The sequence below is a fragment of the Sorex fumeus genome, unplaced genomic scaffold, assembly GCF_029834395.1.
Source record: "Sorex fumeus unplaced genomic scaffold, SorFum_2.1 ptg000063l, whole genome shotgun sequence".
Lineage (NCBI taxonomy): Eukaryota > Metazoa > Chordata > Mammalia > Eulipotyphla > Soricidae > Sorex > Sorex fumeus.
Genome location: NW_026606120.1, coordinates 60,669,836 through 60,684,548, shown reverse-complemented (window position 1 = coordinate 60,684,548; position 14,713 = coordinate 60,669,836). Strand labels below are relative to the sequence as shown.

The following is a 14,713-nucleotide window of genomic DNA, read 5'->3' as shown; positions in this document are numbered from 1 at the left end:
TCAGGAAATGGGATGCTGGGGAATTGAACTGGAATCCGCAGCTTACAATGCAACTGCCCTCCTGTTGTACTATTGCTCCAGCCCCTTAGTCAGGAATTCTTTTCCCTTTTGTGTGTGTGTGGAAGAGGGGAGGAAGTTGTATTTGGAGGCTGCTTTTGGATTCAGGCTTAATCTGAATAGTTTGTCTATGGTGCTAGGGGATCATATAGTGGAGATAGAACTCAGGCTTCTTGCTTGCAAAGATTTTGCTCCAATTCTTTGAACTAATTCCTCCCTCTCTCCCTACCCCCTCCCTCCCTCCCTCTCTCCCTCCCTTCCTTCCTTCCTTCCTTCCTTCCTTCCTTCCTTCCTTCCTTCCTTCCTTTTTTTCGGTCCTTCCCCATACCCAGCTGTGCTTAGGGATTACTTCTGTCAGGGTGCCGGGATCATATAAGGTGCTGGGAATTGAACCTAGGTTGTCCATATTTAAAGCAAGCGCTTTACCCACTATCTCTCTATCCCCTGGAATCTTTTCTTACTTTTTTTTTTTTTGCTAAGGCAGTTGGAGAGATATTATAAGGGTTAAGGTCTTGCTTTGCATGTGGCCAACTCTAGTTTGATTCCCAGTGTCACTGTGGTTCATTGAGCCCCTCGAGGAGTGATCCCTGAATGCAGAGACAAAAGTAAGCACCCAACACCATTGGGTGTTACCAAAATTCTTTTTTTAAGTTGAGGTAATGTAGGTTTTCAAGACAGTAAATGTTTATGTTTTAGGAGTACAATGTTACTATATCACTTCCACTACTAAAGTGTGAACACACTTCACTCCAGTCCATTTCCCCTTCCCTTTTGGTAACCTCAATTTTGTTTTTGTTGGTCATTGTCTGCTTATTTGCTTTAAAAAAAAAACAGGTCTTTTTATTTTCTTCTTTGATTTTTGGGCTACACCTGGCAATGTTCATGGGTTACTTCGGCTCTGTACTTAGGAATTACTACTGATGATGCTCAGGGGACCACATGGGATGCCAAGGATTGAACTCGGGGTTGGCCATGTGCAATGCAAGTGTCCTATTGATGTTGGTGGGCCCCACGGGTGGCTTATGTGAGGCAGGGAGGAGAAAAATGGTCACTTTCTCTGGATCAGCCTCTGCCACCCCAAGACCCAGCTGGAAAGACTAGGACTGATCAAGTCTTCGATGAGCTCCTGCTTGGCACAGACCAGAGCCCGCACCAACTGCACCAGGTGGCTGTCAAGCCACACCTGATATCTGCTTGGTCTTTTTTTCCCCGATTTTTCGGGGATCCACAAACTCAGATTGGAACAAGGAATTGCTCTTTGCAGGAAAGGAAAGTCAGTCCTAGACCTTACCCAGGGTTACCGAGTTCTTTTCTTGCCTCCAGAAAAGAATTTCAGGAGTAGAGGAGCAGTGAAGTAAAAGATTTTATTCAGAGGGTTTTTTTTTAAGGTGAGGAGGGAGGGAAAGCTAGAGAAAGAGTAATGCGCTCAAGAGGGAGAACATGGACTTCTCCAAGGGCTGAGAGAGCTCCTACAAGCCCCCAGCATTAGATATGGAAGTTTGAAAGTACATGTCTCAAGAGGGAGAATGCGGATGACACATGTGCTCGACCATGTGGGTGCAAGCAGCACACAGGCTTGGGCAGCATATGCACTCTTTCCCTTTGCTCAAGGTGGCTTTTATTTTTTATTTATTTTTAAATTTGTATTAGTGAAACACCATGAGGCACAGTTGTAGACTTACAAATTTTTGTGCTTGGTTTTCAGTCATACAATGATCGATTACCCATCCCTCCACCAGTGCCCATTCTCCACCACCAATGATCCCAGTATCCCTCCCAAACCCCATCCCCCCCATCCCACCCTGCCTCTGTGGAGGGCATTCCCTTTTGTTCTCTCTCTCCTTTTGGGTGCTGTGGTTTGCAAAAGAGGCACTGAGTGGCAATCATGTTTGGTCTATAGTCTACTTTCAGCATGCATCTCCCATTCTGGGAGGATCCTCCCAACACCCTTTACTTGGTGCTTCCTTCTCTATCTGGGCTGCCTTTTCCCCTAGCATGTGCGGCTGGCCTCCAAGCCATGGAGTGAACCTCCTGGTACTTATCTCGACTATTCTTGGGTGTTAGTATCCTATTTTGTTACTTTATATTCCACAGATGAATGCAATCTTTCTATGTCTCTTCCTCTCTTTCTGACTCATTTCACTTAGCGTGATATTTTCCTTGTAGTACCACTTGTATGTAAACTTCATGACTTCATCTTTTCTAACAGCTGCATAGTACTCCATTGTGTAGATGTACCAAAGTATAGTTGAAATGACATCTGCACTTCTACGTTCATTGCTGCACTGTTCACAACAGCCAAAATCTGGGAAAAAAAAAAAAAAAAACCCGGGTGCCCGAGAACAGATGACTGGTCAAGGTGGCTTTTAAAAGGTTTTTCCAAGCCTTTTTAGGGGCTTTTTAGCTAGAAAAGAGTCCTTGCTAGGGTTGTTGCTAGGGTTGTTGGGAGTGGTCTTCTTTGAAACTCCTTATCTTGACCTTTGCTCCTGCTGGATCTTGTCTTAGAGTGACTTTAGTCTTCTCTAGTCTGGGCTAGCTGAGGTTTAATCTGATTAAAGCAAGGAATTGAGGGTTCTACAGTAATTCCCTTCGGGCCCTTTCTGTAAGGAAGTGTCCAGTCTCCTCTGGGTCCTCTGCTGGAGCCAGAGGTGCCATATGAAATAAAGGATCAAACTCGGGGCCTTGCACATGCTTGGCCCAGGGACTACCTCTCCAGCTCCCTTTTTTTTTTTCCTTCTGTTTATTTCTTTTGATTTTCAAAAAAATTTAAAAAAAATTTATTGAATCACTGAGATAGACCCTTACAAAGCTGATCATGATGAGATTTCAGTCACACGGTATTCCAACACCCATTCCTCCACCAGTGTTCCGTTTCTCAGCACGTGTCCCCAAGTTCCCTTCCATCACGCCCCACCCCTTCCCCACCCCGCAGCCTGCCTCTACAGCAGGGGCTTTTCTTCTCTCACTGTCTTTGTGTGTACTCTCCCCTTTTGGGCATTATGGTTGGCAATATTTACACTGAAAGGTTATCAAGAATATCCCTTTTCTACTTTTAACCCTCGGATCTTATCCAGCACGATCATTCCCAGCTATGCTGGTCTCTTCTCTACCCTTTGACCCCCACACACTTGTGGTTAGTACCAATCATGGACCAGTCCTCCTAGCCCCAGTTTTCCCTAACCCTGGATATTAGTCTCCTGCTATATTTAAATTTTATTTTTATACAGTTATTCATAATAATTTATGTCTCTGTTTTAAATGTGGTTTTTTCCCCCCCTTTTTTTGTTGGTTTGTTTTGAAACCACGTCAGGCCTTCCTCCTTCTGCTTAAGCTCCTTGGGTCCTAAGAGCGCTCACCAGGCCCCCCGCCGCAGCCTGGGGCCTCTCCGAAGCCCCGGGGGCGCCCGCCCAACGCGCCTGCGTCCTGAGCCCCTTTGTGGCCGGGGCTGGAGGTCGGGCCGCGCGTGCGCGCTGGGCGGGCGCCGGCGAGTGCGCTGCACCGCGGCTGGGCTCCGGCTGGGGGCGAGCAGAGTCCCGGCGGCGTCGCAGCCGTTGTGAGCCCCGCAGGCGAGTCGGGAGGGCCGGGAGGTGGGCGAGCTGCCCGCGGATGGCGGAGATGCTGTCCACCGTGGCGTTTTACCTCCTCTCCACCGTGGGGGGCTACTTGGTCACCTCGTTCTTGTTGCTCAAATACCCGACCTTGCTGCACCAGAGAAAGAAGCAACGATTCCTCGGTAAACACATCTCCCACCGCGGAGGTGAGAAGGGGACCCCGACCATCCAGTGGCGGGAGTCGTGGGGGTGGTGCCGATTTTTGTTTACTCCCCTTCTTTTCTTGCCCCCCTCTCCCCCCAGCTGGAGCTGAGGGTCCTTGGAGCTCCGCCGGAGGCGGGCGGGGGTGGGGAAATAGGGAGAGTTTGAGGAAGAATGGGGGTGGAATGTGTGTGTGTTGTGTGTTGTATGTTGTGTGTTTTTGTGTGTGTGTATGCGCGCGTGTGAGCTGGGCTCCCGGGGTGTAGACGCTGCGAGCCGGAGGTCTCCGGAGGGCAACAGCGGGGCGCGGGGGTCTTCAGACCAGGAGATCTCCGAGAGCTGCACTGTCGAGGGGCTCGGAAGCGGGGAAGGACCTGGGGAATGATGAGCCGGGGTGGGGGGAGGGTCGAGGGAGCGTTTATCGGAGGAAGGAAGATCTTGATTGTGGGGGGTCCCTTCTTTATCGCGGAGACCACTCGGGCTAGCGGGGTCCTGGGGAGCGTGGAGGAGACCACTTGGAGCGAGCCCCCGGGGTCGAGCCTGGGGAGCGTCGGGGAGCCGCGCGGGGCCGAGCAGCTGTGGGAAGGTGGAGCGCGGGGCAGCCGGTCCCCGGCTTTCCGCTCTCAACCCCCCAGCCCCCCAGAATCCCAAGGTCACCGTGAAGAGTTTGGGCAGGGACGGGACCGAAACTGGACGTCTCGGTTCTCGAGATTGCAAACCGTGCACCTGTACCTGGCCTTGAGGCGTGGGTTTACATAGACAAAAACGATTTAGTTATAACAGCGCTGTATTGTTTAAAGAAAAATAAGATTTTTAAGATTTTATTGCTTGAAGAAAAATAAGCTTGGTTGGTTTGGAAAAGTGTCTTGCTAGGGGCCGGAGTGATAGGTCTGTGGGTAGGGCGTTTGCCCTGCACGCTGTCGACCCCGAGTTCCATCGCCCGACGTCCCATATGGTCCCCCAGGCCTGCCAGGAGTGATTCCTAAGTGCAGAGTCGTGAGTAACCCCTGAGCATCGCCGGGTGTGCCTTTCCCCCCCAGAAAAAGCATCTTGCTACAGGAGCCTATATTATCCTCCTCCTTGTCTCCCAGCAGATCAAATCTATGCTTCTTAATTATCTTTACTTCATTTCAAGATTGATATATAAAATGTTGCCAAATTGGATTATTTCCATCACTTTTTTGCTTGGGGGACACACCCGGCAGTGCTCAGGGCTTGCTCCTGGCTTTGTGCTCATGGTTCACACCTGGCAGATTTGGGTGCACAAGGCAAGCACTGTACCTGCTGTACTTCCATTTTTGGCCCTATATCCCATTTTAACTGTTTTTTGTAAATGAATGTTAAACTGGATTAAAATTGCTTGCAACTTGCAGTCTAATTCTTTTCTTTTTTAATTTTTTAAATTTTTATGAAGTAATTCACAGTATTTGATTACATTCAGTTTTCGAACACCAATCCCACCACCATTACAACTTTCCACCACCATATTTCGGGAGTTTCCATCCTGAACCCCAACCTCTGCAGTCTAATTCTTGAAATGGTTAATTCTAGGAGTTTGCTCTCTAAAATTTGATTTAGTACTCTAACTTTTTTTGTTGTTTGGGCCACACTCAGCTGTGCTCAAGGCTCTCTCCTGGCTCTTCGCTCATGGATCACTCAATTTTTCTTGTGTCAAGAATAGGTCAGAAACAAGCTTTGAAATGTCACAAAATGTGTTAGCATTCTTATGGATAACCTGTATTATTTTTCAGTTAAACAGTTCTAAAGAGTGGCTTCAGTAACTAGGCTAGCTTGTTGGTCATGGGAAGTTTCAAGTTTTAAGGAGTCACTAGTTAAGTGTCATGTTATTTCTTGCTAATTGGGTAATCTATATTTTAACAGGTAACATAATTAAGCAGTGGGATGACATGTGACTGTTAATTTATTATCTTCCGTGAACACTAAAACCCCGGGCCTAAGAGATAGATATAGTTTAAGGGAGTGGAGCCCAAGCTTGGTATGCAGGAGGCCTGTTTAGATCCCTGGTTCTGTACATCCCCAAATCACCCAGCTGGGAGTAACTGACCCCTGAGTAGCCACTGAACACTTCTGGATATGACACCTCCACTCCCACGCCTACCCCCCAAAAGCCAAAATCTACTTTTAATGTTTAAATTGTTAGCATAGAAGCTGTTTTCCTTTCTTCTTTTTTTTTTCCTGTGTTCAATTTTGTGTATTATAACACAAATTACTATAGTGCTTTAATTTATGGGCTGGCTGCGCACAAGACAAACGCCCTAGCGCTCCAGCTGTATATATACTATATATACACATATATATGTATATATATAAAATTTATATATGTATATACAAATTTTCATCCACAGCACCCCCAATGGCTCCTAGAGCACCTCCAGATATGCCCAGGTGGCCCTTTATTACCACTGTGCTTAAGCAGTAATAGCATTGCTGGCTGGAGAATTGAGCCACAGCCAGCACAGCTAGGCTGCATATGGCCTATCTGGCTGAGGGACTCCCTGTTCCTTGGGCACTGCCTGGGAGGCCACCCCCATCAAATAAAAGGTACATTGTATTGAACTAGCACTAGTAATAAGTATTATTACTTATCTTACTAGACTCCAAGTTCTTCAGAGCAGGTTTCATGTGGTATTAATGCCTGTGTCTCTAATCTGTAGTTCGGGTCCTAGTTTGTAATTAAGATTATAGCTTATTGGAGCTGGAGCGATAGTACAGCGGGTAGGGCGTTTGCCTTGTATATGGCCGGCCCGGGTTCGATTCCCAGCATCCCATATGGTCCCCTGAGCACCACCAGGAGTAATTCCTGAGTGCAGAGCCAGGAGTAACTTCTGTGCATTGCCAGGTGTGACCCAAAAGCCAATTAATTGATTAATTTTTTAAAAGATTATAGCTTATTGTTTGCTAATTATCTGCTCTATGCTAGTTTCTTGTGTTTTCTGAATTGACCGAAGAACACTAATCATAGCTACAGTGGATTGATCAATAACAGTAATACCAAAGGATTCAATGGAGAGCAAGCCACATTCTGAAAAAAATGTTTTCTGGACTAGAGATGTAGCTCAGTGGAGCACAGATTTTGCATTCAAGGAGCCTGGGTTCTATCCCCCATATCTCCTGAACAATGCTGAGTGTGGGCCATCTCCCAGAAAAACCATTTCCTTTATCTCTGTCCAAATTGATAAATTTTATTCATATTTAATGTTTTCCTACTTGGATTCAGGCTGGAGGGAGGAATTGCTCTTTGCAGGAAAAGAAAGGGAATCGAACCTGGGTCAGCTGCGTGCAAAGCAAATGCTCTGCCCACTGTGCTATAGCTCCAGTCCCAAGAAAGCCAGTCCTAGGCCTTTCCCAAGGCTTATGGGTTTCTTACCCTACTCCAGAAAAGAATTTCAGAAGTAGATGAGCAGTGGAGTAGAAACAGATTTTGCTTGGAGGTGTTTTGAGGAAGGGGAAGAAGGAGAGAAAGGTCGAGAGGGTAATGCACTCAAGAGAGAACTTGGGCAAAAATTCAAAGGCAGAGAGAGCCCAGTATGCATCTCAAGAGAGGAGATGCGGGAGACACATGTGCTTGGGCACCACATGTGCCTGGCCACTTGGGCACATATAGCACTTGGGCTGGGACTGCATATTTCTGCACTTCCTTTGTTCAAAGTGGCTTTTAATAGGGTTTTTCCCAAGCTGCCCCAGGGGAAGCTTCTATATAGGTATGAGACTGTTGCTAGGGTGGTTGCCAGGGGGGTAGAGTTGGAAGTGGTTGGAAGTCTCTTTTGAAATTCCTTTCCTGGCCTTTGTTCCTGCTGGGTCCAACCTTCTCTGGGTCTCTGTTGGCTCCAGGTCAAGGTCTTTTCAGACCTTAGTTCCTGTGTCTTAGGTGGGCTTTTTTGCAGCCCTATCCCATCTACCTGCTTACATCAAGGCCAGACCCTGTTGTGCTGGGAGGTACTTCTGGTTCTGTGCTCTGGGGACCATGTGGTACTATCTCTCTGATGTACCTCTAGAATGTAAAGCATTCGCTTCAGCCCTTTGAACTATTTCCTTGGCCCCAAGATACTTAACTTACAGTTAATACTCTCTCACAAAGATCTGTAGGCCAACCAAGTTAAGAAACAAATTTTTATTTATGTGTTTATTTTTATTTGCTTTTTGTTCCTCCTATTTGGATCCACTTCTAGCCAGTGCTCAGGGGCTCCTCCTGGTTCAGAGTTTGGGGATCAGTCCAAGTGGTGCTTGGGGTAGTGCTGGGGACTGAACCTGGGCTGGCCAAATGTAGGGCAAGGCCCTTACTACCTGTATGGCCTCTCTGGCTTCTCAGAGTAGGCTTTTAAAAAGGAAATTTACTGGGATCAGAGAGATAGTGGGTAGGGTGCTTGCATTGCATGCAGCCATCCTGGGTTCAATCCTTGGCATCCCATATGGTCCCCTGAGCACCTCCAGGAGCGATTCTTATGTACAGAGCCAGGAGTAACCCCTGAGCATTGATGAATATGGCCCTCACCCCCATCCCCCCCACATATTTGTTTATTAGGGCTCAGTGGCTTCTCTCTATATATATGCAAATAATTAACTCCCCACCTTCCTTAAACCCTTAATCATAAGGCAGTTATGTTACATTCTTGGCATCCTGAAACCGTTTGAAGTGGTAAGTGATAAGTATGAGCTCAAGTATTGCTCTTGGACTTTGGTCTCTTCTGGGTCTTTAATGTTAATTGCTTGTTCCAGGGTGGAAATTGAGACAGTTTGAATCTCTTGAGTGTCAGGAGGTAGCATTCTGCAGTAGCACCTTGAAACATGCCCCCCTGCATAGTGCTCATTCCTTCTCTTCAGCTCCCTCCTTCCCTTTCCTTTCTTGCTGTCATCGTTGTTGTGATTGCTGTTTTAGGGGTCTGTACACTTGTGCTTGCACCCTTGCTGGCTGGGTAGGGGCACACATTTAGTCGTGGCCCATGCATGTTTGGCTGTGGTGCTCACCGTGGGATGCTGTGGTGCTCATATGCATGCTTGCCAAGGTTCACACTCCTGGCCTCAGTGCTTAGCATTTTTAGTTCTGATAAACGTGCTTGACTGCGGTGGACCAGAGTTTCATTGCAGAGCTGGGGTGCTGGACAACAGACCCTCTGAAACTTTGTCTCTTGTGAGTGACACCAGGGTTTGAATGCATGGCCTCCCTCTTGCAAGACAAATGCTTTCAGCACTGCCCCTCCTTTAGTCTTTTATTTTCTTATTCCTCTTTGCAGGGGTATCTTCCTCACTTGTCATGGAGAACTTCTTCCCTGTTGACATCTTATCAATGAAATCATTTGTCATTTCATACTTTTCTGCTTATAATAAAGCATACACATATTTAACAATGTACAGACTTAGAAAAGTTAAGCATTGCTTTAGAAAGATTATTAAAATTATCTATCACTGAGGATAGCATACAGGTGGTGGTTGGTAAATGCCATCTGTGTATCTGGTTTGATTATTATCCTGTGCTTCACTGCTGTTGTTGTGTCCTTTTTTTGGGTGGTACTGATGGGGGGGGTCATACCTGGCAATGCTCAGGGGTTACTCCTGGCTGTACTCAGGAATTAGTCCTGGGGCAGTGCAGGGAGACCATGTGGGATGCCAAGGAAACTCAGGTTGATTGCATGCAAAGTAAATGCCCTCCCGCACTGTACTATTACTGTAGCCCCTGTATCTTTTTCTTATATCTGCAAATATAAATTTCCTTCTTCCCCTCCACCCCCTCCTGAACCCCTTGAAATATAGAAACATGGGGTCAGAGAGAGCTCAATAGGCTGAACACATGTTTAGCATGTAGGAAGCCTGGGTTTGATTCCTGGCCCCACATGGCCCCTCAGACACTGCCAGGAGCAATCCCCAAGCACAGGGTTTCCTGAGGACCTCTGAGTATAGTTGGGGAAAGGGGTGAGGAAATATAGAAATAGGTTTGCTGCAATATGGGTTCCAAGAAATCCATGTTGAGAAACATTCTCTAATTCTCTTAAGCCGTTGTACTTCTTTATAAACCACAGATGCTATTTTCAAGGTGCATCCTAAATATTAGATGAGCAAATAGCTTTTAAGATGATTTTTTTTACTTACGCCATCATGAGTTAAGGTACCTTCAAACATTATGGCTATGTTTTATTTGCATTAAGCTGTTTGTTCCAATAATAGATGATATTTAAATTTGAAGGTTGATGCATATGGTCATATTTGTCATTAGTTTTGTACACAAGTGGAAGGGAGGTGTTAATAATAAGCAGTGATTGGAGTATAACCACAGAGCAAGTCTAAAACCATTATCGAATGTTGATTGATGTAAAGCACATTGATAGATTAAAAGAAAAATGAATTTTTTTTCCTTTGTAGCATTTAAATCTAAAGATACCAAGAGGAAGACCAGAGTGATAGTACAGCATTTGGGTAGGGCATTTGCCTTGCATGTGGTTGACCTAGGTTTGATCTCATACACCCCAGATGGTTCCCCAAGCACTGCCAGTAGTGAATACAGAGTCAGGAGTAAGCTCTGAGCACAGTTGGACGTGTCTCCAAGACCAAGAAACAAGATACAAAAAAGGGTATTTCCTTTATTTTTCTTATCCTGTTAGAAATTCACTCATCAGAATCACAAAGTAATTATGAAGAATTAAGAGGACCATGAGTATTAAGTTAAAATCTAGGAAGTACACATACTGAAGCTATCAACAAATGAATTGGAAATTTTTAGAGAAATTTTTCTCAAAAAAGTGAAAAATATGAACTGGCTAAGATGTAGGTAGGTTAGCCTAAGGGAGGAATTAAGAACAAATAATAAACAAAGGGTCAGAAGGGTCAGGGAGATGACTTAGAACTGAGCCATTAATTTACCACCACCATTGATTAACTTCATAGCTCATTTAAAAATTAAACTTTAAACTTTAAATTAAATTTATGTGTAGAACAATTCTTTGTAAGTCCAGGCATTACTTAATGTTAGGGGAAATTAAAAAATCATAGCATATGAAAGCTATTAAATGTTATTAAAGCTTTGATGGTAATTGGAAAGGAAAAAAATGCAAACCATTCCCTGAGATAAGAGTGGCTGCCAGATGATACCTTGGAGTGCTGTGGCACACCACAATTAGTCCCTTAGTTACTCACCAGGCGCTCACCGGGCTTTCACCATATGAAGCTAACAAGTAATTTGTGAGGATTATCCCTGTGGAGTTTGTCTGCAAGCCTTATAAATAACTAGAAGAATGTGGTGGTATGAACAGTATGATGGCCAGAGAGAGAGTGGCCAGAGATACAGTGGGTTGGGTGCTGCTTGCCTTGCCTGCGGCTAAACTGAGTTCAATCCTCAGTACCCCCTCAGGGCCCCCTGCAGCTCAGGAGTGATCCCCAAGAACAGAGCCAAGGCTAAGCCGGGAGCATCACTGGGCGTTTCCCCAAATTTACCCCCTGAAAAGAACAGTAACAATAAGTTGTCCATAAACTGAAATAAAGGTGCAACAGGATTGGCAGCATAGGTTTTGCTTGAATTTGAGTTTATCCAATTTTTCCTTCATTTATCCTTTTTTTTTATTGGTACTTGACTATGGTTGTGGAGATTATAATGAAATAATGTATAAAGTGCTAAGTGCAGTAGCTGTAGCATAGCTTTTGCTTGAATTTTAGTTTTCTCCATTCATCCAATTTTTTACTGGTACTTAATGGTTGTGGAGAGTATGATGAAATAATGTGTGAAGTGCTAAGCTCAGTAGCTAGCTTTGATTAATGATTAATAACTTGATCAGTTTTTCAATATTTTATTTAGTACCAGCTATTTCAGAAGCTTATAAAATATATCAAAGATCTTAATAGATTGCATCCTTATTATGAGCTTTAAATGAAGTTAAAGTTAATATGGAAAGGCGCTCACATGGCGCTTACATGTAAAGCACTTGCCTTCCATGTGTGATGTGCTGTCAGTCCCTAGCAACACACACACACACACACACTCATATACACACACAGTAATTCTATTCTGAAATCTCCTGTGTCCCACCCTTTTTTCTTATTTTTCTGTCCTTTTTTTTGGTGTGTTTGTATGAGGGGGATGCTAATACACACAAGGCAAGTGCTCTGCTGCTGAGCATTTCATAGACTGTCAGTCCCTTTTTGGGAGGCGGGGGAGGCAGGATCTGGGGCCACACCCAGCAGTGCTCAGGTTTATTTCAGCTCTGTGCTTAGGGCTTGTTCCAGTTGTGTTCCCAGAATCACTCCTGGTGCGCTTGTTAGCTCCTGAACTTTATTATTATTTCTCCAGCCTTGTTTGTGTTTTTAGGCCATACCCTGTGCTCCTGGATTGTCTGCACCTGGCTATGCTCGGGGAAACATGTAGCGTTGGGAAGGGAGTCCAGGGCAAGCACTGGACTGTAACTGTCCATGTGCTGTAACCCTTGGAGGTGTCACCCCAAATTCCACTTCTTTTGTTTGTTTTGAGTTTACACCTGTTGGTGCCCAGAGTTTACTCCTGGATCTGTACTCAGGGACAACTCCTGGCAATGCTTGGGGTACTGTGATGCAGGGGATCCATCCTGATTCATTGGTCAGTTACTTACAAGGCAAGTAGGTAACCCTAACCTCTGTACTATCTCTCTGGTCCCCATTGCACTATTTAAAACACTAAATGTCTAATAATATATGATTATTATAATATCTAATAATATCACTATCACTATCACCCCGTTGTTCATCGATTCGCTCGAGTGGGCCCTGTCACGTGCTTGTGGAGCCTGATGACATATTGGGGGCTCCTTCTGGATCAGGGGAAAGAGGACCATTCATTGTTACTGTTTTTGACATATCAAGTACGCCACGGTTAGCTTGTCAGGCTCTGCCGTGTGGGCGGGATGCTCTCGGTAGCTTGCCGGACTCCCCGAGAGGGGTGAAAGCTTTTGGGCAGCCTCTAATCACCTTTACAGGTGTTCCTAGTCAGGCATATAGGCGAGTATGATACGCTCAGTAGCCTGAGAGTGAGAACTAAAGAATAAGAGGTCCTGGGAGCTTGGTTTTAGAGTCTCTGGATCCTGGCCATTGATGGGGTTACACAGCAGTTGGTGGGTGTAACTGTCTAACTACTGGAAGGTGGGGTAGCTGGGTGGAGGAGGCCCAGTCCTGAACCAAGCAGGCTTGGAGATCTCAGCCCCGGGTCCCGCACACCTGGGTTCCTCTGCCGGTTCATCATCCAAGTGTGTGGAGAGTGGTCTCAGTATGGCTTTGGCTGGGTCCCGTAGGTCTTCAGCTGTCGGGGCTCTGCTCAGGGTGGAGAGGGAAACTCAATCCGCCCTCCTCCGAGGGGCCCCGGTGAGGACAGCCAGGTGCAGGGGCAGGAGACAGTGCCTTGTTCTCTTCCGGGAGCTTGGTTTTAGAGTCTCTGGATCCTGGCCGTTGATGGGGTTACACAGCAGTTTAACCGCGTAATAATATATACATGTCAATGTGTTTTTGCTAGGTTTATAATATTAAAATGAATTTCTAGGAAAATAGGAAAATAAAGTTTTAATGTTTTCACAGGTGCTGGAGAAAATTTGGAGAACACAATGGCAGCCTTTAGGCAGTAAGTATATAAAAAGATATTCTTTCCTTCTACAGTTTATCTTTTAAGTGATGATTACAGTGGGCCTGGATGGGGGTGGGGGTTCCAGTGGTAGACCCCTTGCCTTGCCTGTGTGAGGCCCTGAGTTTGAATTCCGGCATCAGTCACACAGAAATATAAAAAAGTGATGATGACAAAGGGGATGCCAGTAACATTCATTTGTGATAGTTGTTTCTGTTTTACTAAAATCACTTTAAAAAGTTTAATGTAGTTTGACGTTTTCCAAAGAAATCAGTACTTAAAAAGTCCATGACCTTCCTATATATAAATAGTGAAAAAAAAAAGAAAAAGAGATATTAAAACAATCCTAATCGCAATTTGGTGCCTCAGAAAACCAAATACCTCAGAATCAGCTTAACTAAAGAGGTGAAGGACCTATACAAAGAAAACTACAAAACACTACTTCAAGAAGTAAAAGAGGACACCAGGAAATATAAACACATCCCCTGGTCATGGATCGGGAGGATTAACATTGTCAAAATGGCAATACTCCCCAAAGCATTATCAGATTCAGTGCAGTCTCTGTAAGGATATCCATGGCAGTTTTCAAAGAAAAAGATCAAACACTTCTAAAGATTTCCCAAGAAAATTTAGCTTCTCTATAACTGAAAATCCAGGTCAGTTTTTGTGTTTTGTTTTTTTGTTTTTGTTTTTGTTTTTGTTTTTGCTGTTTGGATCACACCAAGCGATGCACAGGGGTTACTCCTGGTTCATGCACTCAGGGATTATTCCTGGCGCCTGGCAGCACTCGGAGAACCACATGGGATGCTGGGAACCGAACCCGGGTTGGCCGTGGGCAAGGCAAATGCCCTACCTGCTGTGCTATTACTCCAGCCCCCCAGATCAGTTTTTGGAAATGGAAAGATACAAAGCTGAAGGAAGACTTTTGTAACAGGGAACATACAGTGTGTGATGCTAATTACTCAAGAGGAAGGGAAAATGGAAAGACTGTTCCACTGGCTGTTGTTCTGAATAGGTTTATGTGTCCACTCGGTCATTCTTGTCTGCACAGTTGTACATTAGCCTGTTATCTGGTCTTTTTTTTTAAAGCTTTATGAATGTTAATCTTAACTTTGTTTTTGGTTTTGTTATTGTTATTGTGGGCTGGAGCGATAGCACAGCGGGTAGGGCGTTCGCCTTACACGCGGCCAACATGGCCGACCCGAGTTCGATTCCTCCGCCCCTCTTGGAGAGCCCGGCAAGCTACCGAGAGTATTCGATATGCCAGACACAGTAACAACAAAGTCTCCAATGGAGACGTTACTGGGCCCGCTCGAGC

At 45.3% G+C, this 14,713-nt stretch overlaps 1 protein-coding gene across 1 annotated transcript in view; it reads left to right on the top strand.

Annotated features, from left to right (window-relative positions):
- Positions 1-3,510: 3,510 nt before the first annotated feature.
- Positions 3,511-14,713, top strand: part of GDPD1 (glycerophosphodiester phosphodiesterase domain containing 1) — a 35,013-nt gene continuing 23,810 nt past the window's right edge. The window contains exons 1-2 of the mRNA XM_056126997.1: positions 3,511-3,814; positions 13,353-13,395. Of these exons, the coding sequence (XP_055982972.1) occupies positions 3,664-3,814; positions 13,353-13,395 (194 nt within the window). The 5' untranslated portion in view covers positions 3,511-3,663. The remainder of the gene's footprint in view (positions 3,815-13,352; positions 13,396-14,713) is intronic.